Source organism: Erpetoichthys calabaricus, chromosome 12 (genome assembly GCF_900747795.2).
Source record: "Erpetoichthys calabaricus chromosome 12, fErpCal1.3, whole genome shotgun sequence".
NCBI lineage: Eukaryota > Metazoa > Chordata > Cladistia > Polypteriformes > Polypteridae > Erpetoichthys > Erpetoichthys calabaricus.
This window is the reverse complement of record NC_041405.2, coordinates 1,338,946-1,365,290: the sequence shown is the minus strand read 5'-3', so window position 1 is coordinate 1,365,290 and position 26,345 is coordinate 1,338,946. Positions and strand designations below refer to the sequence as shown.

Below are 26,345 nucleotides of genomic sequence, written 5' to 3'. Positions count from 1 at the left end.
GGTGCTGAAGAAGAAGGTGAAATTGGGTGGAGTAGACCCCGTAGAGAGGGCAGGCCCAGTTTGAGCATCCTGTCTTCCTCAAGTAGGTTTACAACACCAGTGACCCAACACCCTGATGTCTGCTTTGGTCCCCATCCATAGAAAGTGTCCCCGTTGTTAGGTTTTTGGGGGCCCTGCAGTTTCTGTCCGTATGAAGGTATGATAATAATTAATGATGTATAGCTTATCATTTTATGATTGTATATATCAGATTTGAGAGGAACACGTCAAAGGAGCCTACTGAGCATACCTAGCGTGGCATGTAAATCGAACCTTTAATGTGAAAACACCTCGCGTACTTTCATCTTTGCAAAGTCTTTGATTAAGTCTGAATAATCGAGGGAGTCGATGACTTCGTGCTCAACTGATATTAACGCTAAGCCATTCAATCGATCTTGCGTCAGGCTTGTCAATTCATAATCAGTTACAGGAATTGTCAAAGCGATACGTAAAGCAACAGAGACGTTTGGGAAAGAATCTTGCAAATTGTTCTCGTGTATGAAGCAGAAACAGTTTGTGGAGCTGAATTGTGCAAATTCACCACGTAAATGGTGAGCCTCAACATCGGACCCACTCGTTTCATCTGTCAAGATATTGCTGAGAACATCGTAACCGTCTCTCACTTCTGCTCGTAATGCATCTGAATTTGTGCAGGAACCCAAACTTGTCGTAATTGGTATTCATCTGCTCAAGTCACAGTCGGGATGTGCCGCTTTGTGTAATGGTTTTATCCTCTCACCTTCCACTACTTCTAGTATGAACGATCATTCGCACCGCTGTGACGGGTGAGGAGCCTGATCTGCCCTCCCACTGGGGCGCTGCCCACTACCCCAGGCCCCCCCATCACCGTCGATGCTGCCCATCATCACAGTTTCCTCTCTGCTCGTGCGTAGCCATACTGGTAATTCCACCACCAGGGAAAATTTGTATTTCTGAAGTATGGACCTGTAAGTCGTATTTGGTTACGGCAAAAAAAAAAAAAGCCAGATGGGGCCCTTTGGCATTGGGGGTCCTTGGTGGTCCCTGCCCCCGGTCTGCAATGAACGTTAGATTTAGACGAGAACAAGTCATTCACAATCGGCCCACTAAAGCTCGCCAGTCCTCTCCACTTAACTCCTCCAAAGTGACATCAAGTTGAGGATTGAAGGTCCCTGAAGTCCTCCTGTCCACCACTTATTCCACGACAGTGTCTGTGGTTCTCTGTGTGAAGAATAACTTTGTAATGGTGGCGTGAAGGTGAATGAGGTTTTGGTTTGCCCAGGAGCCCCCCAGGAGTTTTGTCAAGTGACGCTTGTGCTTATCGTGGCAGCCTGCTGGACCAGTAGAAGACTCTGCTGACGGAGTTCAGTGCCCGTCACTGTGGGGTTGCTGGTGCTCATTTCTAAAATAAAGGGTGCTAAGTATCTGCTTTGGTTTTGTTTTAACCACCCCTTGTATGCCCACCCCCACTTGCCCCCACATACTCCAGAGCACCATCACTCCATTCATCTTTTTATTACAAAAGAATTGTCAAGTTGTAAACACGGATACTGATGAACATCCAGATTCAGAGACGGACCATGCAGGTTAAATGAAAGAAAGCCGAGCGCCTTGCAGGACGGTGGTGGCCACTGCCACCAGAACAGCACTGTCCTACAAAGGGGGGCGTTGGACTGGCAGCTAATAAACCCACCAAAGCGACATCTTGGAGTCAAAATAAAATATCTATCTATACAGACCTTGCGTGTGTCCAGGCTCGATCCTCTGGCTAAGGTCTGGCTGCTCTTGACGAGGGCTTTGGGGGGGGGGGCTGGTGTAATGTGGAAACACTAGGGGGCATGAAGAGCAGCCTGCCCACCGAGAGGTTTGGCAATGGGCTCACTTGGCTGGAGTGGGCACCCCTGGCACAGGGTGGCAGTAGTTTGGCACAAAATAATTGTCTGATGGGCTCAGCTATTTACATTCATAATGCTGTGCTAGTCCATCCATCTGCCACAGGGGGACGGCGGGGGGGAGGGAGGAGGCGGTGTTCAGGTGTCCTGGTAGACGCAGGCGATGGATGGACAGGTGGTGTTGGCACTGCCTTTTGTGGTGATGGTCTGGAGGAAGCTGAAGGTCAGGTGGTGAGAAGGAAGGCGACGGCTAGTCCTCAGATGGACACCTCATACTCCCTTGTGTCCTGCAGAGAAAATAAGCAAGCGGACAATCACCTGAAGTACCATGGCCAGGATGAGCTGATGACCACCATTGCCTCACCTATACATACTTACCCCGGCTTCATACAGGGGGTTGTTGAAGTCAGACTCCACGGTGATGGGGCTGTAGGAGTGGGAGCTGGATAACGAAAAGCCAAAGAGGGACTTCCCTTGGAACCTGTAGGTGGCAGCAACGAGTAAAAGGTAAAGGAAGGCGGTTGGGGTGGAGCTTTGGCTTCAGAAAAGGAAGAGGAGCCAGCATGGGCGGGGCTTACTTGGTGTAGTACAGGTAAATCCCTCCAATCAGCAAGATGACCAGGATGATCGGCAGGAAGATGGCCAAGGCGATGTTCTTCCCTTCAATTTGATGGGAGGGGTCAGTTGTCCTGGAAACTGCAATGCAATGGGGGGGTGCAGTGAGAGAGAGTAGGCGAATGAAAAATTACAGATGGCCGAAGTTAACGGTGGAGATCAGACTGTTTCAGCCTTACAAGTCAAAACTGAGATTGACAGAAGTGAGACTTGACCAGCCTGACCCCGAGTGCTGGCATACTCGCCATTTTTCTACTTTTCACAAAATCACGTCAACTCGCATTCATAAAAAAAATCAGTTGTAATTCTGTTGATGAATTTGCAGTGTGCAGTGCCGATCCATGATCTAATTAGAAGGTCTTGCCTTGGGGAGTTGATGGGCGGTTGAATTATTTATGCCTGCAGAAGAGCAGTTAGCCGCGTCTCCCGCGATTTTCTCTCCATTCGTGATAAAGACGCTGATGGGGGTGACTGGCGTGTTTCGCGTATTTCTTTTCCTCTACAGGTAAGCAGCTAAAAATACGCTTTTTGAAAGATTATTCGTTGTAACTTAGTAGACATGTATTCGGGTAAGGCTTAGCATTTCGTATTCTTTATTATTATTTAGTAATATTTTTAAGAACAACGCGTTAAAGACACGGAGAAGCCGTTGTTGGCAAAGAGGACGAGGTGGTAAGAGTGGTGGCACTTTCAGGACGCGCTTTTCAAAGTAAAAAAAAGTTCATTTACGGGCAAAGGTTTGAGTTCATACATCGGAAAGAATGTGTATTGTCAACTTGTGTGGTTGTGTTCAAAGTGTAGTACAGAAGAATAGGCGACCGTGAACGCCACATGCCGTAAATGGCCGTGAATTTGAACGTGCTAATGATAAAGTGCTTTACAGTATAAAAACGACAAGCCACAGTTAAATTACAGTATTGTTGCCAAAAGGTTTGTATTTTTTATTGATTCGTGGTAAAGATGTCGATTTCGGTAAACGGGGCGCAGTTTTATTAAGACTGACAATCACATTCTACAGCTCGTCATACATCAGTAGGCCGCTCCAACGTGCACAGCGATCGCCTCATGGCCTTCTCCCTCAATGCCAACTAACAACGTGAGAAGATCTGACAGCAGTTGTTTAGCTGCCACGTTTGCAGAAGATGCGGCATTGATTGAGACCTCTAACAACGCGGCACATTTTGAGGAAGAGGCCGAGAGGATGAAGAGGAGGTGCCAGCAGCCTCAGACAGGCCCGGCCTTAGGCATAGGTGAAGTAGGCGACCGCCTAGGGCCCCGGCGTCCGGGGGGCCCCGGATCGACTCCTTGGTCTAATTTTCACACATTTCACAGAGCTTCCAGGGGGGGCTCCACCCCCCTCAGGGGGCCCCTGGAGCCCCCCTTTCGCCTAGGGCCCCATAATACCTAAGACTGGGCCTGCCTCAGAAGAGCGTCCCGTGCAGTGTGAGCAAGTCGAGATGGCTGCTCACCGATTTTAGGAAGAACGTTGAACCAGCGGACCTCCGAGAGCAAGTTGAAAGGGTTAGTAGCTTTAAGTACCCAGGAGACCATATCAGATAACCGCTTGAACTTTAATGAAAACCGGCGATTATAATGACAAAAAAAATGGCAACGTGGATTAGGAAGGCCGAGGAAAACGAACATCTCAACTAGCGTCCTGCACGGCTCTCTATGAGAGTGTAGTGACTTTCCTGGCCTGGTTCAGGAGACTGACCATGACAAGTAAACATCATCGAACTGGGCTCTGCTCTGTGTGGACAACTGCAGTTAGGACTTTTAAGCACAAAATAGCGAAAAGAAAAGAGAAGAAGATTGTAAAGGACAGGGCACGCCGCATAGATACGTGTGTCCAACTTTCTGGGAGGTGAAACTTGCTGCCAAAATGTATTAGAAGTCGTTTTATAGGTCAGTAGTAAGACGTTTAAATCGGCAACATTTAGTTTTGCTGAAATAAGCAATTATTCTAGAATTGTGTGTGTGAATATATAACCACACACTCCTATATTTCACTAATTTGTATTTTAATGTATGACTTGTATGAAAGAATGTGCTCTTGTACAGTATGTTGCTGACTGGCTCAAAACAAATTTCCACTTGTGGACAATAAAAGTAAACTAAGTGGAGCTTTACATTTATTTATTTATTTCATTTTTTTTCATCAGGGTCCGTTGCACTGACCTCAAAATCCTTCTCATAAAGCAGGTTGCTACGAAAAAAAAACAAAATCTCGTAAGTATTGTTCAGTAATTTAAACCCTTTAATAAATGGCTGTTTCAAAAAACGGAGCACTCACTGTCACTTGAAGTGCACCAGCTCCGGCTACTGTTACTGGAAGTTATTTGAAATTATTGAACGTATTTCTTACGGATTCTAATGATCTCTCATAACATGTAAACTTTACTCTAAATATGTAAAGGCAGTATTCTGTGCTCGGATATGAAGTTTCATTTTAAAATGGAACAACACAAGATTTTATTCCAAAATGTAATATGTAGCAAAAGTTTCATTTACAAGCGAAAAAAAATGTAGAAGATCAGAGTTAATACAGTCTGCGGTGGGCTGGCGCCCTGCCCGGGGTTTGTTTCCTGCTTTGTGCCCCGTGTTGGCTCCAGCAGACCCCCATGACCCTGTTAGTTAGGATATAGAGGGTTGGATAATGGATGGATGGATGGATGGAGTTAATACAGTAGTTTAAATAATAAAGGCACTGCATATGAACTCTGATTCTGTACTCCATGTACTGCTGAATTTCTGCCTGTAGCCGGACTCTTTGGGGAATTACAAATAATTCTAGTAATAATTACATTTATGTATCACTTTTCTCTTTCAAACATGCTTAGCTTCAGGAGGATTAGCTATCCTGAGGTGCCAGCTTTGGTATTTGCTTTACTGAAATATATTCAGTTTTAATGTTGCAAAGCTAAGTGGATGACTTCACAGAACACTGCGTACAAATGCCAGCCCTGGATTTGTGTGCGCACTTAGCTGGAATTCTGACTCTTGTGAATAAATTAAAGGAGCAGGGGTGGGACAAGCAGGCCAGACCACTCCCAGACCACCCTGACCAATTATACCTGAGCGTTAAGATGAGTGGGCGGAGCAGTGGCATGGTTAGATTAGGGTTTCAATCGAGCGTTTGGAAGGAATGGAACATAAAAATAAGGTGGATTTTTTTTTAATTTGAATTTTTTTTTTCTGTTTTTGTCCCACCATATTCCCCCCACTCTATGGCCCTAATTTCCTCATAAAAATGGAAGAATTTTTTTGAACTGTGACATTTTTACTTGCAGGTCCAACCAAAATGCAACATGTTGCTACTCCCTCTCCTGTGCTACGATAAACAACAATGTATTATAATTGTTAGGATTGTGTGTTTAATTATTTTTATAACTTGTACATGGGTTAACCCTTTAAACATTGGTTTTAGGGTACAGAAGAGGGAGGAAGCCATTTCTCACATTTATTTCAAGATTTGCAGTATAATGACGGAGGTCCAGTTTCTGACCCCATTTTGTCCTCCTGTATACAGAATGGGAGACACCATTTTGTTTTTTTCCTATCATTATGATGATGCATGTGAGATTGCTAGTCTTAGATGTCACAATTTCTGTGTCATAATCAGAAGTTCAATGGAGATGGCCATTTACTATTGGAGTTGAATGGATGAGACCCTCAAAGACTTTCTCGTAAATCTTTATTATTTGCCCCTTTTTCTGGCAACAACCCTTCAGCTTTGATTTTGATCCTCGTGGTTTTCTTTTGGTTTTGGCAGTTTTGAGGGTCTCGATTGTCTGTTTTTTGATCCTTGTGTGTCTTGTTTCCCAGTCATCTCTCTTAAATAATATTATTAATAATGTTAGAGAGAGAGCACAGTAATAACTAAATAGATAGATGTAAAATGGGCTACATAACAGATATATCTATGTCCCATGAAAAGCTATGACAGATGTGTTCTAGTAGCAGTTCTATTGTCAGTTTGGTGAGCTGATCGTGTGACCAGTGGGTGACAGTGGCACGTCTTCTGCTTTTCACCTACAGAGTAAAGCTGATGATCATTTGTGTGTTTATTACGTAATGGAAAGTAGAAATGTCCATGTTGTTTAGGAGAATGATGATCCCTTCTTTGCCACCGTGTTTTAAGTTTTTCCACTTGTCTCTCATTGGCTATTAGTCTGATTTTTGCCATCCCCCCCTCCATACTATGAGATTTGGAGTCCCAAACCTTGAACATTTTGTAATATTTAGAATGTGGAATCAGGGTCGCAGCAATGGGAGCAAATTGGGGAGGTTTAAGATTAACCATGATGTACGTTACAGGATAATCCATCAAGGCCTGCCTGCAATTGGGGGGCGTCCACAGGGTTGAGTGTGCCCCCAGAATCCATCCAATTACTCTGCATTGTATGCCTAGCATAAGCACGATAGCAGCGTCGGATCAAGATATGCATGTGCTTTACTTTTCAGTGGAGCAGGAACTCACCTTCCAGTTTGCGGCCATCCAACAGCTCTTCATAAGCTACTGTGGACAAGAGAGAAGGCCGTTAGACAAGACCACATGGGGGGTGGTGGGGGGGTGCAGGTTGAGATGCTGATGCTGGTTTACCTTTACAGAATGGGGGAGGGCTGTTCCACTGCGAGGGGTGTCCTTCGACACATGTGATGGTGACCTCTCCAATCAGCTCGTAGCCCTCGTAGCAGAAGAAGCGCAGGGTCTCGCCAACGTGATAGCGGTGCTTGTACAGCGTCTGGTAGCCATTCTCTGGGACGCCAGGGTTCGAGCAAGGCTCGTATTTCACTGCAGTGTGGGGGCAGAATGGTTAGTCAACAGTGTTTGAACAGGCAAGGAAAAAGACGGCATGAGGCCTGACCAGCAGAGGGGGGCGACAGAAGATGCAAGAGCAGGATGTCCCACCTCAGCCAATCCAGGACATTTCCACATATTTTGGGAATACTCGGTGACAAAGAAGCTTTTTTGGTCCAATGTTGCCTCTCTTCTATCTTCCATTCTTGCTATTAATCTTTCTCTCTATCCTCCTCCTTTTTTCCTACCTAATCTGCTTTCTCTTCTCTCTCTCACTTAACATTCTCCATCATTCTCCCTTGGCTGTCTGCACAAGTAACCTGCTGCAAATCCACAGACTCCCACCAGACTTGCCTAGGAGGCTTCTTTTGTTAGTTTAGTGAGAATTAAAGGGGCATCTGGGACTAATTTAAGAAAGTGGGTGGGGATGGGGGCGTTTGGGGGGCACCGGATCAAGATTATTCTGAAGCTGGTGTCAGGTGGTACTCACAACTAACCAAAGAGGGTTCCCTCCTTTCACGTGTCGTTTCACTCTTCTCTAGCTTTGTGCAAATACAAGAATTACTATGAAGGGCTGGGGGAGTTCATTTAGCTCCTCTTGAGTTAAGGGTGACCATTGTTCTAACTAAACCTTGTCTGCATTTGATTGGTTTACTCTCCAATAAATAACCAATTGCAAAAAAACATCAGCAAGATTAGGTTAAGCAACGCAAAGGGCCCTTAGCCACATGGGAGGTTTGCAAGGGGCCTGCACGAGGGGGCTGCCCTAGAGAACGCTGGGGTAGTAATCTTCACAAGAATAAGCCATTCACCCCAGCAAGCCAGCCAATCCCATTCACCTCGACTCTCCCAGAATCACAAAGTTTGAAGAACCCTAAACTCCTGCTGTCCACCACAAGTCATCTATGCTGTGTGTCTGTAGTTTGTGTGGGCAAAAACTTGGTAAATCTACCCTGTCGAGTTTAAAACTTTATCCTCGTGTTCTTGTTGAAGACCCAATTTTGGAATTCTAGCTCTGGCCCACTGTGTTCATTTCATTCCAAATGCCGAACACTAGAGGCAGGTCTCTATTTGCTTAACGCTGTAATGTTTCAGTTCCTTCAGATTTCCTCTCCATGGTCACCAAGTCAGCCTTGCTGCTTCTCTCTGGACTTTTCTCTTCAGCTGCTATGCCTTTTATGTAACATGGAGACCAAACCTGCACCTGGTACTCCAGGTGAGTAAACAAAATCTGCCTCGAGTTGCGCTGCACCCATTCAGGTACCCCATTAGCCTTGTTAGTGTCCACTGTCTGGATATACGGCAGATTAGTGGCCAGTCCACTGTGACCTCCTAGTCCTTTCTCATTCGTTGCATTTTTGTGTTTCAAGCCTTCCAAAGTGCATTCATATCTAACTGTTTTACTTTGCACGTGTAATACGTTAGTTCACTTACATTACTTTTGACGCCAGTGTTGCTGTCAGGCCCTCTGTGAAGATGCAGCTGATTCTCCATTGTCTGGTATCTTTGTGTCATCCTAAACCATCTTGAAATGTATTTACAGACAACTTATGGATATTCAAAAGAGCAGCAGCCCCTGCTGGCCCCCAGTTTTAACCTCCCCTAACTTTAATACCATTCTTCACACCATAGGCCCTTCTTCCAGGTGTTTAAGCCAGTTGTCTCTCCCCCCCACATTGCTTCTTCTATTCCCAGGCTCTCCGAACAAATTAGGGTTAGACTTTCCTTATCAAATGCTTTCTGAGAGGTTGGGCATCAAATTAAAAGAAGTGGGAGTTCAGGGTGATGTTTTAGGGTGCAGAATTGGCTCAGACACACAAAGCAGAAGGTGATGGTGTGAGGAACCTCATCAGAATTGGCCAATGTTAAGAGTGGTGACCAGCTGAGGCCGCTGCTATTTTTTATATCTATAGATGGAGAGAGACAGATAGATATCTATATCTCTATCATATATATTATATAGTAAATAATATGATAACCCAGCCACAGGGGATGCACAAACCAGTGTGTTTCTTCGTGCCGGTTCCAAGTCCGGATAGATGGGGAGGGTTACGTCAGGAATGGCATCCGGTATAAAATTTTGCCAAATCAATATGTGGACAATACAAATTTACATACTGGATCAGTCGAGCCCCAGGTTAACAACGACTGCCACCAGTACTGTTAGCCAACAGGGTGCTGGTAGAAATTGGGCTACTGTTGGCCAAAGAAGGAGAAGGGGGGAGACGTGTCCGGAGACAGAAGGAGAGAAGGAATTTTGATTGTTGGCAGTATGACTGGTAAGGGGAGAGAGTTAGCTGATATAATGTAGAGAAGGAAGGCTGATATATTGTGAGACTAAATGGGAGTAAGGCCTGGTGGATCGGAGGGGGATTCAAATTGTTCTATCATGGTATGGATGGGAGGAGAAATGTAGTAGGAGTTATTCTGAAGGAACAGCACGTCAAAAGTGTTTTGGAGGTGAAAAGAGTGTCCGGCAGAGTAATGATTATGAAGCTGGAAATTGGAGGTGTGATGATGAATGTTGTTGGTGCATATGCACTGCAAGTTGGGTTTGCAATGGATGAGAAAGATTTTTGGAGTGAGTTGGATGAAGTGAACAAAATGGTGATTGGAGCGGATTTCAGTGGAAATATTGGTGAAGGGAACAGAGGAGATGAGGAGGTGATGGGTAGGTATGGTGTCAAGGAGAGGAATGAAGAAGGCCAGAGGATAGTGGATTTTGCAAAAAGGATGGACATGGCTGTGGTGAATATGTATTTTAAGAAGAGGGAGGAACATAGGGTGAGGTACAAGAGTGGAGGAAGATGCACACAGGTAGATTACATCCTATGCAGAAGAGTCAGTCTGAAGGAGATTGCAGACTGCAAAGTAGTGGCAGGGAAAAGTGTAGTTAAGCAGTATAGGATGGTGGTCTGTAAGATGACGTTGGAGGCCCCTCATGGACCCCGTGATCATCAAAGGTGACTGTGTGCAGAGGGTGCAGACCTATAAATACCTGGGAGTGCAGCTGGGTGATAAATTAGACTGGACTGCCAATACTGATGGTCTGTGCAAGAGAGGACAGAGCTGACTATACTTCCTTAGAAGGCTGGCGTCCTTTAACATCTGCAATAAGATGCTGCAGATGTTCTATCAGACGGTTGTGGCAAGCGCACTCTTCTATGCGGTGGTGTGCTGGGGAGGCAGCATAAAGAAGAGGGACGCCTCACACCTGGACAAACTGGTGAGGAAGGCAGGCTCTATTGTAGGCACGGAGCTGGACAGTTTAACATCCGTGGCAGAGCGACGGGCACTAAGCAGACTCCTGTCAATCATGGAGAATCCACTGCATCAACTGAACAGGATCATCTCCAGACAGAGGAGCAGCTTCAGTGACAGACTGCTGTCACCGTCCTGCTCCACTGACAGACTGAGGAGACCCCACACTATGCGACTCTTCAATTCCACCGGGGGGTAAACATTAACATTATATAAAGTTATTGTCTGTTATACCTGCCTCACACTCTCCACCTTGCACTTTTTAACTTGCACTGTGTTTTTATCACTCTTTAATTTAATAATGTATCAGTATGCTGCTGCAGGAGTATGTCTGTCTATCTATCTATGAGAGTGAGGGCAGAGCCAAGGATCAAATGGTGGAAGTTGAAAAAGGAAGACTGCAAGGTTGAGTTTAGGGAGGAGGTGAGACAGGCACTGGGTGGCAGTGAAGAGTCACCAGACAGCTGGGCAACTACAGCAGATGTAGTAAGGGTGACAGCAAAAAGAGTGCTTGGGGTGGCATCTGGAAGGAGGAAAAGGAAACCTGGTGGTGGAATGAGGAAATACAGGAGAGTATACAGAGGAAGAGGATGGCGAAGAAGTAGTCGGATAGCCAGAAAGATGTAGACAAGAGTACAAAGAGATAAGGCGCAAGGTGAAGAGAGAGGTGGCGAAGGCTAAAGAAAAGGCGTATGATGAGTTGTATGAGAGGTTGGACACTAAGGATGGAAAAAAGGACCAGTGGGCTAAACAGAGGGGCCGAGCTGAGAAAGATGTGCTGCAGGTTAGGGTGATAAAGCAAAGAGAATGTGTTGAGCAGATGGAAAGAGTACTTTGAGAGGCTGATGAATGAAGAGAACGAGAGAGAGAAGAGGTTGGATGATGTGGAGATAGTGAATCAAGAAGTGCAATGGATTACCAAGGAGGAAGTAAGGACAGCGATGAAGAGGATGAAGAATGGAAAAGCCGTTGGTCCAAATGACATACCTGTGGGAGCATGGAGGTGTTTAGAAGAGATTGCAGTGGAGTTTTTAACCAGATTATTTAATGGAATCTTGGAAAGTGAGAGGATGCCTGAGGAGTGGAGAAGTGTACTGGTGCCGATATTTAAGAATAGGGGGGATGTGCAGGACTGCAGTAACTACAGGGGACGAAATTGATGAGCCACAGCATGAAGTTATGGGAAAGAGTAGGGGAAGCTCAGTTAAGAAGTGAGGTGATGATTAGTGAGCAGCAGGATGGTTTCATGCCATGAAAGAGCACCAGAGATGAGATGTTTGCTCTGAGGGTGTTTGATGGAGAAGTTTAGAGAAGGCCAGAAGGAGTTGCATTACGTCTTTTTGGACCTGGAGAAAGCATATGACAGGGTGACTGAGAGGAGCTGTGGTATTGTATGAGGAAGTCGGGAGTGGCAGAGAAGTATGTAAGAGTTGTACAGGATATGTACGAGGGAAGTGTGACTGTGGGGAGGTCTGCGGTAGGAGTTATGGAGGTGGGATTACATCAGGGATCGGCTCTGAGGCCTTTCTTATTTGCAATGGTGATGGACAGGTCGACAGGCGAGATTAGACAGGAGTCCCCGTGGACTGTGATGTTTGCTGATGACATTGTGATCTGTAGCGATAGTAGGGAGCAGGTTGAGGAGACCCTAGAGAGGTGGAGATATGAGAGGACAGGAATGAAGATCAGTAGGACCACCAAGACAGAATACATGTGTATGAATGAGAGGGAGGTCAGTGGAATGGTGAGGATGAGGGAGTAGAGTTGGCAAAGGTGGATGAGTTTAAATACTTGGGATCAACAGTACAGAGTAATGGGGATTGTGGAAGAGAAGAGAAAAAGAGTGCAGGCAGAGTGGAGTGGGTGGAGAAGAGTGTCAGGAGTGATTTGTGACAGACGGCTATCAGCAAGAGTGAAAGGGAAGGTCTACAGGACGGTAGTGAGACCAGCTATGTTATATGGGTTGGAGATGGTGGCACAGGAGACAGAGCTGGAGGTGGCAGAGTTAAAGATGCTAAGATTTGCATTGGGGGTGACAAGGATGGACAGGATTAGAAATGAGGACATTAGAGGGTCAGCTCAGGTGGGACCGTTGGGAGACAAAGTCAGAGAGGCAAGATTGCATTGGTTTGAACATGTGCAGAGGAGAGATGCTGGGTATACTGGGAGCAGGATGCTAAGGATAGAGCTGCCAGGCAAGAGAAAAAGGGGAAGGCCTAAGAGAAGGTTTATGGATGTGGTGAGAGAGAACATGCAGGTGACAGGTGTGACAGAGCAAGATGCAAAGGACAGAAAGATATGGAAGAAGACAATCCACTGTGGCAACCCCTAACTGGAGCAAGAAGTATGATTTAGATAGGAATAGAAGTAACAAGCTGGTGAAGTTTGCAGATGATACCAAGATAGGTGGATTAGCAGATCATTTGGAATCCGTTATATCATCACAGAAGGACTTGGACAGCAGACAGGCTTGGGCAGATTTGTGGCAGATGAAATTTAATGTCAGTAAATGTAAAATATTACACATAGGAAGGAAAATCTGAGTTTTGAATACACAATGGGGGTCTGAAAATCGAGAGTCCACTTTATGAGAAGGATTTAAGAGTCATAGTGGATTCTAAGCTATCGAGTTCCCGACAGTGTTCAGAAGACATTAAGAAGGCTAACAGAATGTCAGGTTATATAGCGCCTTGATGTGTGGAGTACAAGTCACAGGAGGTCCTGTCAAGCTTTATAACACACTGGTGAGGCCTCATCTGGAGTCCTGTGTGTAGTTTTGGTCTCCAGGCTACAAAAAGGACATAGCAGCACAAGAGAAGGTCCAGAGAAGAGCAACTAGGCTGAGCCCAGGGCTACAGGGGATGAATTAGGAGGAAAGATTAAAAGAGCTGGGCCTTTACAGAGATGAAGAGCAGACATGATTGAAGTGTTTAAAATGATGAAGTGAATGAGTCCAGTGGCTCGAGATGGTGACTTTAAAATGAGTTCATCAAGAACACGGGGACACAGTTGGAAACTTGTGAAGGGGAAATTTCACACAAACATTAGGAAGTTTTTCTTTCCACAAAGAATGACAGAATCTTGGAATAAGTGACCAAGTAGTGTGGTAGACATAAGACTTTAGGGACTTTCAAAACTCAATTTGATGTTTTTTTGGAAGAAATAAGTGGATAGGACTGGCGAGCTGTGTTGGGCTGAATGGCCTGTTCTCGTCCAGAGTGTTCTAATGCTCTCGTCTGTACCTCTCTGCCGTTTTCTCACGTACAATTAAACACCGTCTCCCTGTCTGCACCCATGCTGGCTGTTCTTTAACATCCCTCTTCTTCACATGTGATCCACTGTTATCCACTATCCTTCTTGAGCACTCTTTCATACCAATCTACGTAGCGCTCTATACACACCCCAAAGCCCTCTGTCCCTCCTAGTCAGTCCATCGTCGTCTTCACATGCATAAGCCTCATTAGAGATTTCACAGTGGAATGACACAAATGGCTGGGGCCATTCACACATGCAGACAGAGCGAAGGTCAACTCACGGACACATTTCGGCATGCGGTCACTCCACTTTGGCGTCCCGGTGTCCCGGCTATAGCAGGTGATGCTTGAGCTTCCCTCCAGCTGGTAGCCCTCGGAGCAGGAGTACTGGACCTGTGAGCCCACCACAAAGCGCTGGTCTGACACCATGCGCACTCCATTGGCGATCTCGCCCGGATTGGTGCAGGACAGGACTATAAAAGGAAGGAAAGTTGTCAAAGCCTGGCAGCATGGCGCTGGCAGAGTGGGTGAGTGGGTGGCACTTACTCTTCTGACAGCTGGGTGGGATGTTGCTCCAGGAGAGGTCCCATTGGCAGGTGAGGATGTCTGAACCAATGATGTCATAGCCGGGCTCGCACTGGTAGGTGACTACGGTGCCACGGATTAAGTCGGGATGTGATGACGTCTTCCAGCCAAATTCAACCACGGGCAGGTCTGGGCAGGTGTCATTACGGGACACCTCTGAAATACAAGGAGAGGAGTTGGGGGTGGTTGGGTCATCCAAGATGGCCAATCAAGTAGATGCTTACCTCGGTAATGGATGATGAACCCCTGACTCATTGTGAAAATGGGGTCATTGGGGTCACTTTGAAACTGGATCGTCACGTCGGCCCCACTGGAGTACAGCCGGAAGCGCTGATGGGAGCCCATGTACTGCCCGATGACATGCGAGGTGAGGTCATCACCATCAAAGATGGTCAGCACATCACTGCGACGGATGTTGAGACTGGCAAGCAGAAAGAAGAGACTGGTCAGCAAGTACTAGCCTGAACCCCTGGTACCCCACAGATGTGACCTCAGACTCCACCACTTGCTTACATTTCGATGTCCAGCAGAATCCTCTTGTCCTCCTGCACATGAATTCCCCAGACACAGTCCTGTCCTTTCCCATATGTCTGTGGCCAGTCAGGTGACAGCACTGTGCCAGAGGACTCAGAAATCTCCCCGCCACACAGAGCTGAGGTGGACAGGTCAAGAGAGGAGACAGGCAGATAGATGGACAGGCCAAAGGAGACAGGAGAGGCAAAAGATAAAGAGACGGTCAGATCAGATCATGAGAAGCGAAAGGACACCTCGGGAGAGAAAGAGGGGAAAAAAAGTGGACCACGTAGGGAGAAGTGGACAACTTGGCAGAACAAAGTGAAATGGACCAGTGGGACAACAGGCAGAGAAGTAAACAACTGGACAACCCAGGGGGACAGTGGACCACAGGCAGAGAAGTGGACAACAGAGGAAACCAAAGAGGGAGAGAGACCATGAGAAAAATACCAGTAGACAACGGGTAGAGAAGACCATTAAGAAACACAAAGAAGTGGACAATGGAGGAAAATAATGAGAAAAAGTGGACAATAGTAGGGATGTGAGTGGGAGCAGTTAGGAGGAAAAATGGGGAGCTAAAAAGGGGGTAAAAAACACTGAGACAGGGGGGCAACTCGAGAAAGAGAGAGGGAGGATCACATAAAGGAAGAGAAAATTCATTAAGACACTTGGGTCAAGAAAACTTGGAAGCAATGATGGACCAGTCAGGAAAGAAATGACGACAGCCAAGGTGGATGAGTAAGGTGGCACAAGTGGTCACAAGGAATGAGGAATCCAGAAGAGGAAACATCAGGGGGAGATTGATGCGCCAACAGGAGGGACGTGGGAAGGTCCAGGTCAGGAGAGCCACCGGACACTGAGATGGACAGATGAAGAAGGCCAAAGGAGAAAATGGAAGTTAAAAAGACCGACATGCCAGGTTGGGGGAGATAGGTGTGCAATAGGGACAGGTGATCAGCTTAAAGGAAATGAAAGTCGATTGGACAAGGCAGTAAAGAAAGAGAGCTGGCAGACTTGGCCAGCCCACCCAAATGAGATGGGGGAGGACGTGTGCTACCCACTCTTACCCCGGCAGACCGGCTCGCTTTCGTTCCAGTGGGGGTCGGTGGGGTCCACACACTCGATGACGCTCGAGCCTTGCTCCATCACGTAGCCGGACACACAGGCAAACTCCACCAAAGTGCCCACATGGTAGGACAGGTCAGAAGTGGTGAAGTTGCCATGGGCCAGGAAAGGCTCATAGCAGTGGTCTGCATCAAATGCTGCAAGGCAAGTGGGCATGATGGGCATCAGTCCAAGTACAGGAGACAGAGGTGGACACATGCAGTGAGGGAATGTGGTCCAGTTGCTCACCTTCATAACGCAGGGCCAACAGAAGGGGGATGCCTGAGTTTTCGGACAGCAGCTCGATGTACAGAGATGTCCCGTCACTCACGATGCCCCTCTCGGGAATATCGTCCAAGTCGGAGTCAAACTGGAGTGGTGCAAGTGGACTGCTGCCACTGCGGATTATGAGCCTGGCAGAAGAAGAGGAGACAGAGTTAACTGAGCCACCAGGAGTGGTCGAGCCTCAGTGGTGGAGAGTTATGCCCACCTGTCACTGTCCTCGTCCAAAGCCACTCTCTCGAGGTGCAGGTGCAGTCGGCGTCCCTCTGCCGCCTCGATCAGCCAATGGCAGCTCAGGTTGTTGCTGTGGTTACTGGCCGGGTAGGGAGATAGGATTCGGCCCAGGGTGGCATTGCGGATTATGCCGCCACATGACACAGCTACACAAGGAACACAAAAGGACATCGGTGTCAAAGCTCAATGGGTATAAAGCTGGGAGTGGCCTTGGTGGCAAATTGATATGGAGGGCCAAGCAATTAAAAGTGGGCAGGATTGTCAAGTGGACATATTGCTGGAATTAAAATGGGGGCAGATGGCAGAGCCATGCTGAGTGGGCACCCTAGAGACTGGACATAGAAAGACAGACAAACAGATCAAAAGGTACAGACCTACGCAGGTGGGCTCAGGTCCACTCCAGTGTGGTCGAGTCGAGTTAAGACAGGTGAGAACATCGTGTCCTCTGACTTCGTAGCCTGGATCACAGTGAAACTGGGCAGAGCCTCCCGGGTGCAGGTCACTGACGGATACACCACCATCAGAAGGAGACAACGGGAACGAGCAGGAGAGCAGGTAGGCTGAAGTGGGAAAGAAGGGGGCACAAAAGGAGACGTAAGCACATGGCAGGGAAACCGAGACACTCCCCCCGCTGGCTTCGCCCACTGTGTCCGCTTGTCCAGTGCCAGCACACTTGGCGAGATATAGACTTGGAGTGACAGGGCCATCTGCTGGCCTGCAGCACCAACTCCCACAGACATTTGTTCACAGAAGTGGATCGCCAGCCAAATGTCCCCCAAGCCCCCCACGTGTCTCTGTGTGGAAAAACTCCACTGGCTGCCAAGTCACAGATATTTAGAACACGGCTGTCATGTGTCACTGCGGATTAAGGGGCAGGGCCGGACCTCTGGACTGTACACAGCCTACGTGAGGCAGGAAAGCACAGAAGAGAGGAGGCTTATACAGTGGGCAGGATGAAGATGAACTGGACAGGGCAGTGCTCTGTCACAGAGAGAAGTGGTCCAGGTGAACTGGACAGGTAGACTGTGTGAAGTATGGAAAGACCGATAAGTGACAATATCTCCGTTAGACTCACGGTGGACAGGTGGTGCGTTATGCAATGGTGATGAGGGGATGAGGTGGGCTGGTGTGTGAAACAAGCAGAATGGGAATAGGAGAGATGAGGTGCTGAAAATAAACAAGTGAAGTAAGACCACACCGGTAAACTGGACAGGTGGAACACCACAGCGTAGAGACCAGCAGATAAGAGAAGACCAGACAGGTGACGAGTTAGAGGGAGCAGGACAAGAAAGACAAGTGACACGAAGAGCAGCTGTACAGACCAGTATGACAGAGAGGAAGAAGACCGGTTAGAATGAATGGGTAGGGTGGTGTAGATGAAGGACGAGAGGACAGGTGAGCTGTGCGCAGCAGGCAGGCCCATAAAGTGAATTAGACTGGCAACAGGCAGGTGAATGTGAACTGGACAGGTGGAGTGCGATGAAGTTGACCTGATGGGACAGAATAGTCTGTGAGTTAGACAGAGTCAGGTAAGGGGGGCAAATAACACAAAGACGAACCGTGCAGAGCAGTATGGCTAATGGGCAAGTGTGAAAGAGAGGAGACCAGAGGAGTGGTCTGAATTAGAGAAGAGAGAACAAGGTGGGCAGAGAAAGTGAACAATGGGAGCTAAGGAGAACAAAACAGTCTGGACAGAGCAGTAGATGAGGAATGGACAAGTGTGAAAGAGAGGAGACCGGCAAGGATGAAAGAACACGTGAGGTGGCCTGAATCAGAGGAGAGGCGATGGGTTCGGTTGGACGTCATGCAGTGGAGATGAGGGGATGGATGAGGCTGGACAGGTGAGTCCTGTGCAGGCAGCGGAATGGGATAAGAGAGCTAGACTGATAACCGACTAGTGTGAAGTAAGACCCCCAGGTGAGCGTGAACTTCACAGATGTTGTGGTATGAAGTAGAGCTGAGCAGACAGAGTAGGAAGGTCAGGGGAACACTGTGACTTAGAGGGGGCAGCATAAGAAAGACAAGTGACACAAAGATCAGATGTACAGAGCAGTAGAAGATGGATAAGAGGCAAGTGACAAAGAGAGGAAATGTGTTAGCGTGAAAGAAGAGACAGAGTGACGCGATTAAAGCAGGAGGGGACAGGGTGGGCCGGGCCGGTGAACTGTGAGCAGCAGGCCGAATGGGATGAGCGAGACGGGGGGTCACAGAGCGAGTTAGACTGATAACAGACAAGTAGACCAGACAGGGGTGTGTGTGCGTGTGAGTGACGTCAAGTGGAGATGAGAACCAGGTGAGCCGGGCAGGTGAACTGTGAGCAGTAGACAGAGCAGAATGAGACGGGCAACAAGCAAAAGGCTGGGAGTGAGAGGTGGACAACTGGACTGGCTTGAAGTGAGGTATACATGAGGGCTGTACAGCACAGACTGAGCTGTGACATTGAGGTGACAAGATTATGCAAATGGGTAGGCTGGTAAGACGCAGAGGAGACAGAGAGCGGAGCAAGCAGGACCTCGGACATGGCTCACCGCGCCCGACGCTGTCCACTCACCTTGATAGTGCAGTTTGAAGACTCCTGGAGAGGATGGCTGGAAACTCTGGAAATGAATCAGGACCTGATTGGTGGGACTGCGGATCACCTGGCCTTCAGCCAGCAGTGTCTCGTTGGCCAAGAAGACTGGCCCCTCTCCTCCAAAGCTCTCGATTCTCAAGGACTCGTCCTTGGACAGGTTGAGGTGTCTGACCTGAAGGAGGACCAGAGAGGCACATTTAGTGAGCCAACAGCACATCGGCGGGTGGCAGAGACAGAAGCTAAGAAGTGGACGGAGGGGTCACCTGGAGCTCCACCCCGTAGCCCCATGTAAACTCGGATGGTGTAGGTGCAGTCCAGGCTGTGGTAGAATCCGGACCCAGTAGGCTCTGGAGACTCGATGAACCCTTCCTGGGCACTCAGGTTGGCACTGTATTGCACTGGTAGTGAGAGACACACAAAGAGTTGGCCAAAGGTGACCATCGACCGGCCTGCACTGTGAGCGGCGCCCACCATGTGTTCAGTTACCTGGCATATGCACAGTGGTGATAGTTGTGGTTGTGATGAGGGTCGTCGTGGTCTCTTCACCCCCTGCTCTTTCGTACACCGATGACATGGTGGATGAGGCTGAACCCTTGGACTTTCCAGGTAGAGTGACGGAGGAGGCCGACATGACTGCTGTGGTCAGGGCACCTGCAAAGGTCGCTGTGATGCCAGGATCCGATTGGGTAATCAAAGGAACCGCTTGAGTGGGGTCAGTTGTGGTGCCTGTGGAATGGAGGTGACAGGAGGTCAGAGTCCAAATGAGCCACTGTGCCACTAATGACCATCATGTGCTGCCAACCCTCACAACCCTCCTGGGTGGGCCATTAGGCTAAACTTCATCTGCTATGTTACTGTCCCATGCAATGAGGGCACCCGTCACAACACTCGCCTGTGCTTCATGCCACTCCACTACACTGCCGAAAGATGGCACATCCTAAATGTAGCACGGGTCACCCTGCTGTGCCCCAGCTTAGCCTGTCACTCTGCACTACTGGAGTGAGGTGAGCAGCGTGTCATGTCACTTGGCTCAATAGAGTGCAGAATGCGTTACCTCACGCCAGCTACTGCTGCCCACTCTGCTTGCCAGGGTGCAGTATACACTTTCTCATGCCAGGCACTATTGCACACTTTACTTACTGGAGTTGATGCCACGCGGTTACTGCTTTTTGTTTTATGGAGTGCACCTTACCCAGTCTCATGCCTGACCACTCTACTTACTAGGGGGCCGTTTACTACTGATCACCCTGGTCGCTGTCTCACGCCATTGGTGACTAGAGTGCCGTATATGTCATCTCACACCAGTTACCGCTGCACACTTAGTAGAGTGCAGTAAATGCAGTCTCACTCCTTCGCTGCTGACCACTTTCCATACTAGAGTGCAGTATATGTCATCTCACACCAGTTACTACTCCTCACTTTACTTACTACGGTGTGTCGCACCAATTGCTACTGCTCACCTTACAGCGGTCCAGCGTGTGTCCTCTCACACCAGTTACTAGAGTGTAATGTATTGTATCTCCCACCAGTCTGTACACACCAGTCGTTCTGCTCACTGGAGGCCCACTGCTTACTGCTGATCACGAGAGTGCAGTGCCCGCTGGCTCACACCAATTACTACTTCCAGGAGTGCCCTACTGGTCTACAGGGTCAATTATTGTACAGAGACCTGTGAAAAGCTGACTTGAAGGTGCTGATCAATATGCCACACGTCGCCACACTCCAGCGCCACCTGAACGATAGCAGTACTGCTCACTCTGTTACACTTCTAACGCAGTCTGGTGGGCCGAGCTACGCTACGCCACACTGTGTATCACACTTTAGGTGAGACGACGCCTCATCTCGGCCCACAATACTGTCCTGCAGTCCCATCCTGTCCCGTGTACCATCACATGTCACACACACACCGTCCTGCACTCCACTCTGATCTACACTCCAGAGAGTGACACGGTGTGCCAATGCACCAGGCAGCACTCCACTGCACTCTGTACACGTGACAGTAACTCTGAACGCCACTGCACTCCTTCTGATCATCCCTTGGTGGTCTCTCAGTCCACCCATTCCAGCAGAAGCTCATCTGCACCCCCTCCTAGTGTGCCCTACTGGGTGCCATTCTAGAATGCGGTGCCCTGCTGCCACGTATCGTTAGAATTGTTCTTCTTCTTTCTGCAGGCCCCAGTGAGGCCGCATTGATGGATGGATGTTTAACTGTCAGCTCTTGTGAGAAGTTCAGGATTTCAGTTTAATGAGTCGAGTGCACACGCCAGGAGCGGAGTGGCGCGGAGCTCTCAGCTGTACTGCACTTCCATTCACCCTGCTGCATTGTACCCACTTCTTCTCTTGAACCTTCTGCCCTTTGTCAGGTGTTTTGACTTCACTGTCACTAATAATCCCGTATCTGTACTCCGCCTCGTTCCACTTTAGTACCCTGAGCTGCACTACCCTCTGTCACACTCCCACTACACTTCACTGCGGCTCATGCCACCATCGTGCCGCCTCTCGACATGCTCTGCCATGTCCTCCACTCTACTGCCACTCGACCGTCATCCTACTTCTGATCCTGTTGCTCACTCTACTGCACACTGCCGCTCACCCACTTGTTTATGGCACCTCACTCAATGTCCCTTTCGGCTTTGACAGTTAGCTGAGTGGCACAGTGAGGTCGCGGCTCACCCCACATGGCAGGAGACCCCACAGCCCCTTTACCGGAGTAGGCCTGTTCCTGGCCCAGATACTCTTTCCTGAGCAGAGACGCGTGGATGAGCTGCCTGAAGGAGGTGGACGAGGCGGGTATGGTGTCCGCACTCTGAGTGGACAGCATGATGGGTGCCGCCGTGGACCCGTCCCGTCCGTTGTTAAGTCCCGTGTCTTCATCTGGTGCCAAGGGCAGACCTAGAGAGGAACAAAACAGAGTGTCACTACATTAGCAGCGGGGCACATGTGTCTTCTCCAGGTCTCCGTCTGCCTCGTGGTGGGCAGTGCCACTTGATATCACTACCCCTGCTGCCTGACCGATGGCTCCTCTGAGGATTCTGAAAAGTATTCAAAGTGTGTGCCCAGTCAGCACCTGGGGTCTCCATTGTGCCGGGTTCACGTCCTCATGCCCTTTGCTCTCCCGCCTGATTTTATGCTTATTTCTCCAAGGATTTGTCCAGACCCCCACTTTTTTAAGATGTGGTGGGCCCATTTCTCTCCCATGCTTTGCCCTTATTCTGGTCAGAGCCTGTGCCCCTCACTGGCCCAGATGGCTGTGCCCCCCAAGTCCTCTTCATACTTGTGTCTCAAAGCCGTCATCTCCTTTCTCCTCAGATGAGCACCCACCTTTTTCTCTGTACTTGATTCCCTTGTTTTTTCCACAGAGCCCACTTCTTGATTCATCACAGAGTTTTGTGCCCCCCACTTGTTTTTTAGACCCCTTACCCTTTTTTTTCCATCTGCCTTCTTTTCCCTTCCAAGACTTAAGCCTTAAAGTTTTCTGTCGGCCTCTTGCCCCAATGTCCACCCTTTGCTCAAAATCCGAGTGCCCTTTTCATCATTTGAATTCATCTCTGCCCGTTTTCTCTAATGACCCACTGTACTCTTAGTGCCCTGCTTCCTGCCCGTCAATGCCTACTGCTCCAAGTCTCAGATGCCATCTGAAGGCACATCAGGCCTCAGGTCTCCAGGCTGTCACTGGTCAGCGAACCTGAGAGTCTTTCTCCTTATTCCCCAGGGCGGCAGATTTGGGTGGGTCTGTTTTTACACCCAAATCTTTTTGTGCCAGTTACACTAGCACAGTATGCCCCTCAATGTTGGGCGATGTACAGCACTACAGCACCCCATACCCCATGGCACCTGATTGTATTCACACAAGTATACAAGAAACAGACTTGTGAATGTGCGCATGCATACGTCTGTGCCCCCCACCCACTTTACTCTGCACACTCCCACCACCATGGCACGCAGACGTAGTGGCAGTGAGACAAGTGCAGATGGCATGTCCAGCCAACATGCAACATGTCACCAGTCTCTGGGGCTATTAGAAGCAAAAATTGGCAGATATATAGCACCTTTCACATCTATCTAACTATTATTATTATATAACAAAGATGTGAAAGGCGCTATATAACAATTATTATTATTATATTATTATATAACAAAGATGTGAAAGGCGCTATATAACTATTATTATTATTATTATATTATTATATAACATAGATGTGAAAGGTGCTATATAACAATTATTATTATATTATTATGTAACAAATAGAAGTGAAAGGCGCTATATAACAATTACTATATAACAGATGTGAAAGGCGCTATATAACTTATTATATAACATAGATGTGAAAGGCGCTATATAACAATTATTATTATTATATTATTATATAACATAGATGTGAAAGGTGCTATATAACAATTATTTTATTATATAACAAATAGATGTGAAAGGCGCTGTATAACAATTATTATTATATAACAGATGTGAAAAACGCTATATAACTTTGATGTGAAAGGCGCTATATAACAATTATTATTATTATATAACAAATAGATGTGAAGGGCGCTATATAGCAATTATTATATAACAAAGATGTGAAAGGCGCTATATAACAATTATTATTATTATATAACAAAGATGTGAAAGGCGCTATATAACAATTATTTATTATTATATTATTATATAACATAGATGTGAAAGGCACTGTATCTATCTATCTGCCTGTCTGTTAAACAGAGCCTTTCATATCCAAGTATTACACAGCTGCTCCTGGCTGTCTGTCTGTCCAGCTGCCTATCGGTTCCCTTCAGGTTTTTCTATCTCTCTCTGTTATATAGTGCCTTTCTATACATTATAAAGCATCTTTCATGTATTTCTGTCTTATCTGTGTAGTAGAGTGTGACTGATTAGATATGGGGGCAGACTCAGGCCCCTGTAAACTGATGAAGGTGTGAACCTGTGACCCCAGCCCCAGACACACACACACACACACACACACACTCTCGTTCAGGTCTTCAAACCGCTCCAAGCCTCTCCCGCCTGCCTAACTGGCACTCCTGCGGGCACACACATTTGCACACCGCTGTCTCACACCCAGCTCCAGACACGGCTGTCTCGCACAAACCTCGGCCTGTGCGTACCCTTACACACTCTCACTGTGTCCTACAAAGACTCACACACACACACACACTCGCTTATTGTCAACTAACACATGACAATCTTGCACAATTCCATTCATATTCCAGCGATACACACTTGCACTTCTGTTCAGGAGGATTGTGTCACTCGCACAGGTGGAGAGTGACACCCTGAGGCCCCCCCCCCCCCCCTTGTCACCCGAGGACACTCCACATTTCACGTCTCACTCTTTCACGCATTGACGCGATTCATTCACACTCGTGCACATGACGTCATACGCAGGCACCCCTCCCCCACACACTCACACCTAGGCTGTGCAATGTCACCATGGCTGGCCGGTGAGTCGGTCTCACACACACACACACACACACACACACACACACACTGCGAGGCCTTACCTCGGACCACGGCCAGCCCCAGGTAGAGGCTCAAGGCGAAGGTGGACATCTTAGGAGGCAGAACGCTGACACCCATTGAGTCTCCTCGTTGAATTCACATCAGGCAGATGAGCGCCTTGCGAGAACGAGAGGCGGCGAGCGCGCTGCGGAGGGCGACCAAAATCCCGCAGAGGGGGTCCGGCTCAACCTGCGCTTTGAAGAAAGAACGCGAATTAATATTTCGCTCGCGTGCGTCTGCGACCCCCCACCACCAGCACCACTTAACGGCACGAGCGCACGATGTGAACGAGAAAGCGCCCACCGCAGTCCTCGGCCCGAGCCCCTCCAATCCCCTCGGCCCCCCGATTCATTTCTTTAATGAGACGATGCGCCGCTTGCTGCGGGGTGGGCACCTGTCAGCAGTCTCCCCGATGCTCCCGTGCTCGACCGGTCCTGCCCGCCCCCCTCTCGGTCGCCTCTGGGCACGACCCCGGTGGATGTAGTGGGGGGTGCTGGTGCGAGCGTCGGCCCGTCCGCAGTGCTCCGTTTATCCGGGTGTCGGTATGCGCCTCTCCGGCTGCTATGCAGGTCCACACAGTCGGCGATGACAGCTTCTCACCGTGTCTCCTATTGTCTGAGGGCGCAGGCTCACTCGCGCCCCCGGCGGCACAGCCCGGCACAGCAGCCCGCGTTCACCTGTCAGTCTGTCCGCGCTTTATTCGCTGCCGTTTTCGTTGGCTGTAATTTTTTTTTAGCTTGATCGAATCGGATCGACTGCCAGCAGCTTTGCGTCCTCGATGTGAACTCGGAAAACGGAATCGTTGGCTCCTCGCAGCCCTGGGTCTGTCCGGTGTCGCCGTCCTACGGATTCCTTCATTGGGTTTTATGTAACGTTTGATGTCAGAGCTCACGGTGTTGCCTCTCTTTGCGCTCCGATCCCGTTTCATATCTCGTCTCTTTAACTCTGTGAGGTCTGTTGCTGTCGCATCTCACGGTCTGCTCGTGGAAGGGCTTTGGAGTCGCAATTGTACTTTATTATTCTTCTTATTATTAGTAGTCACATTATAAATGAAAGGTGAAGTACAAACACGAAAATACATTCAGATCACCGAGCGCCTGGCAAAACTCACCAGAGAACTTAAATTTAGTGACAAATCGGCAGAGGACTTGGAGGGCCGCTACAGTCGGGACAGGCGATTAGAAGATGGGCTCTCCGCGACTCTTCACACCCACTCCCGGTTCAGTGTAGGGTTTGGCAGACCCCATTTTATTCAGACCCCTACATTTTTATGTTCACTTTTTGTTGTGCTAAAATTATTTTTTTCCCTGATCCAGCAACACTCAATACCCAAAAAACGACAATAGGAGAGCAGGATAATGACACGTGAATGAAACCTCCCCTGGCGCGAGTATTCAGGGCCCATATACTGTACTCCGTGCCCGGGGTCGCCAGGTCTGGCATGACAAGCTTGGCACACGTCTTGTTGTGGGTTTACTGAACCCTCTTTCAGGTTCTGTCAGTGGACCCCCATCTTCAGGTCTCTGTTGGATTCTGGGCTCTGGCTGCTCAAGGACCCCCCAGTTAACTGCTGTGGTGGCTTTGCTTCGGCCCAGTCCGAGACCCTCAGCAGCAGGTTTTCAGGATATCCATTCAGCTGTCACTCAACCCCCCCGTCTAGTCTCCCAGTCCCTGATGCTGCTCCACCACTGCAAGGGCA

The 26,345-nt window shown here is 48.4% G+C and overlaps 1 protein-coding gene across 1 annotated transcript; it reads right to left on the bottom strand.

Moving 5' to 3' along the window:
- Positions 1-1,518: 1,518 nt before the first annotated feature.
- On the bottom strand, positions 1,519-25,599 carry sez6l2 (seizure related 6 homolog (mouse)-like 2). Its single transcript, XM_028814794.2, is given in 20 exon segments — positions 1,519-2,197; positions 2,289-2,391; positions 2,489-2,606; positions 7,006-7,044; positions 7,129-7,320; positions 14,123-14,314; positions 14,388-14,582; positions 14,651-14,847; positions 14,940-15,078; positions 16,007-16,201; positions 16,293-16,456; positions 16,534-16,705; positions 16,934-17,119; positions 19,111-19,303; positions 19,395-19,415; positions 19,417-19,529; positions 19,618-19,857; positions 21,838-22,023; positions 24,649-24,835; positions 25,041-25,599. Coding segments are annotated over 19 exon segments (2,751 nt in total). The 5' UTR covers positions 24,725-24,835; positions 25,041-25,599; the 3' UTR covers positions 1,519-2,167.
- Between the last annotated feature and the right edge of the window lie 746 nt (positions 25,600-26,345).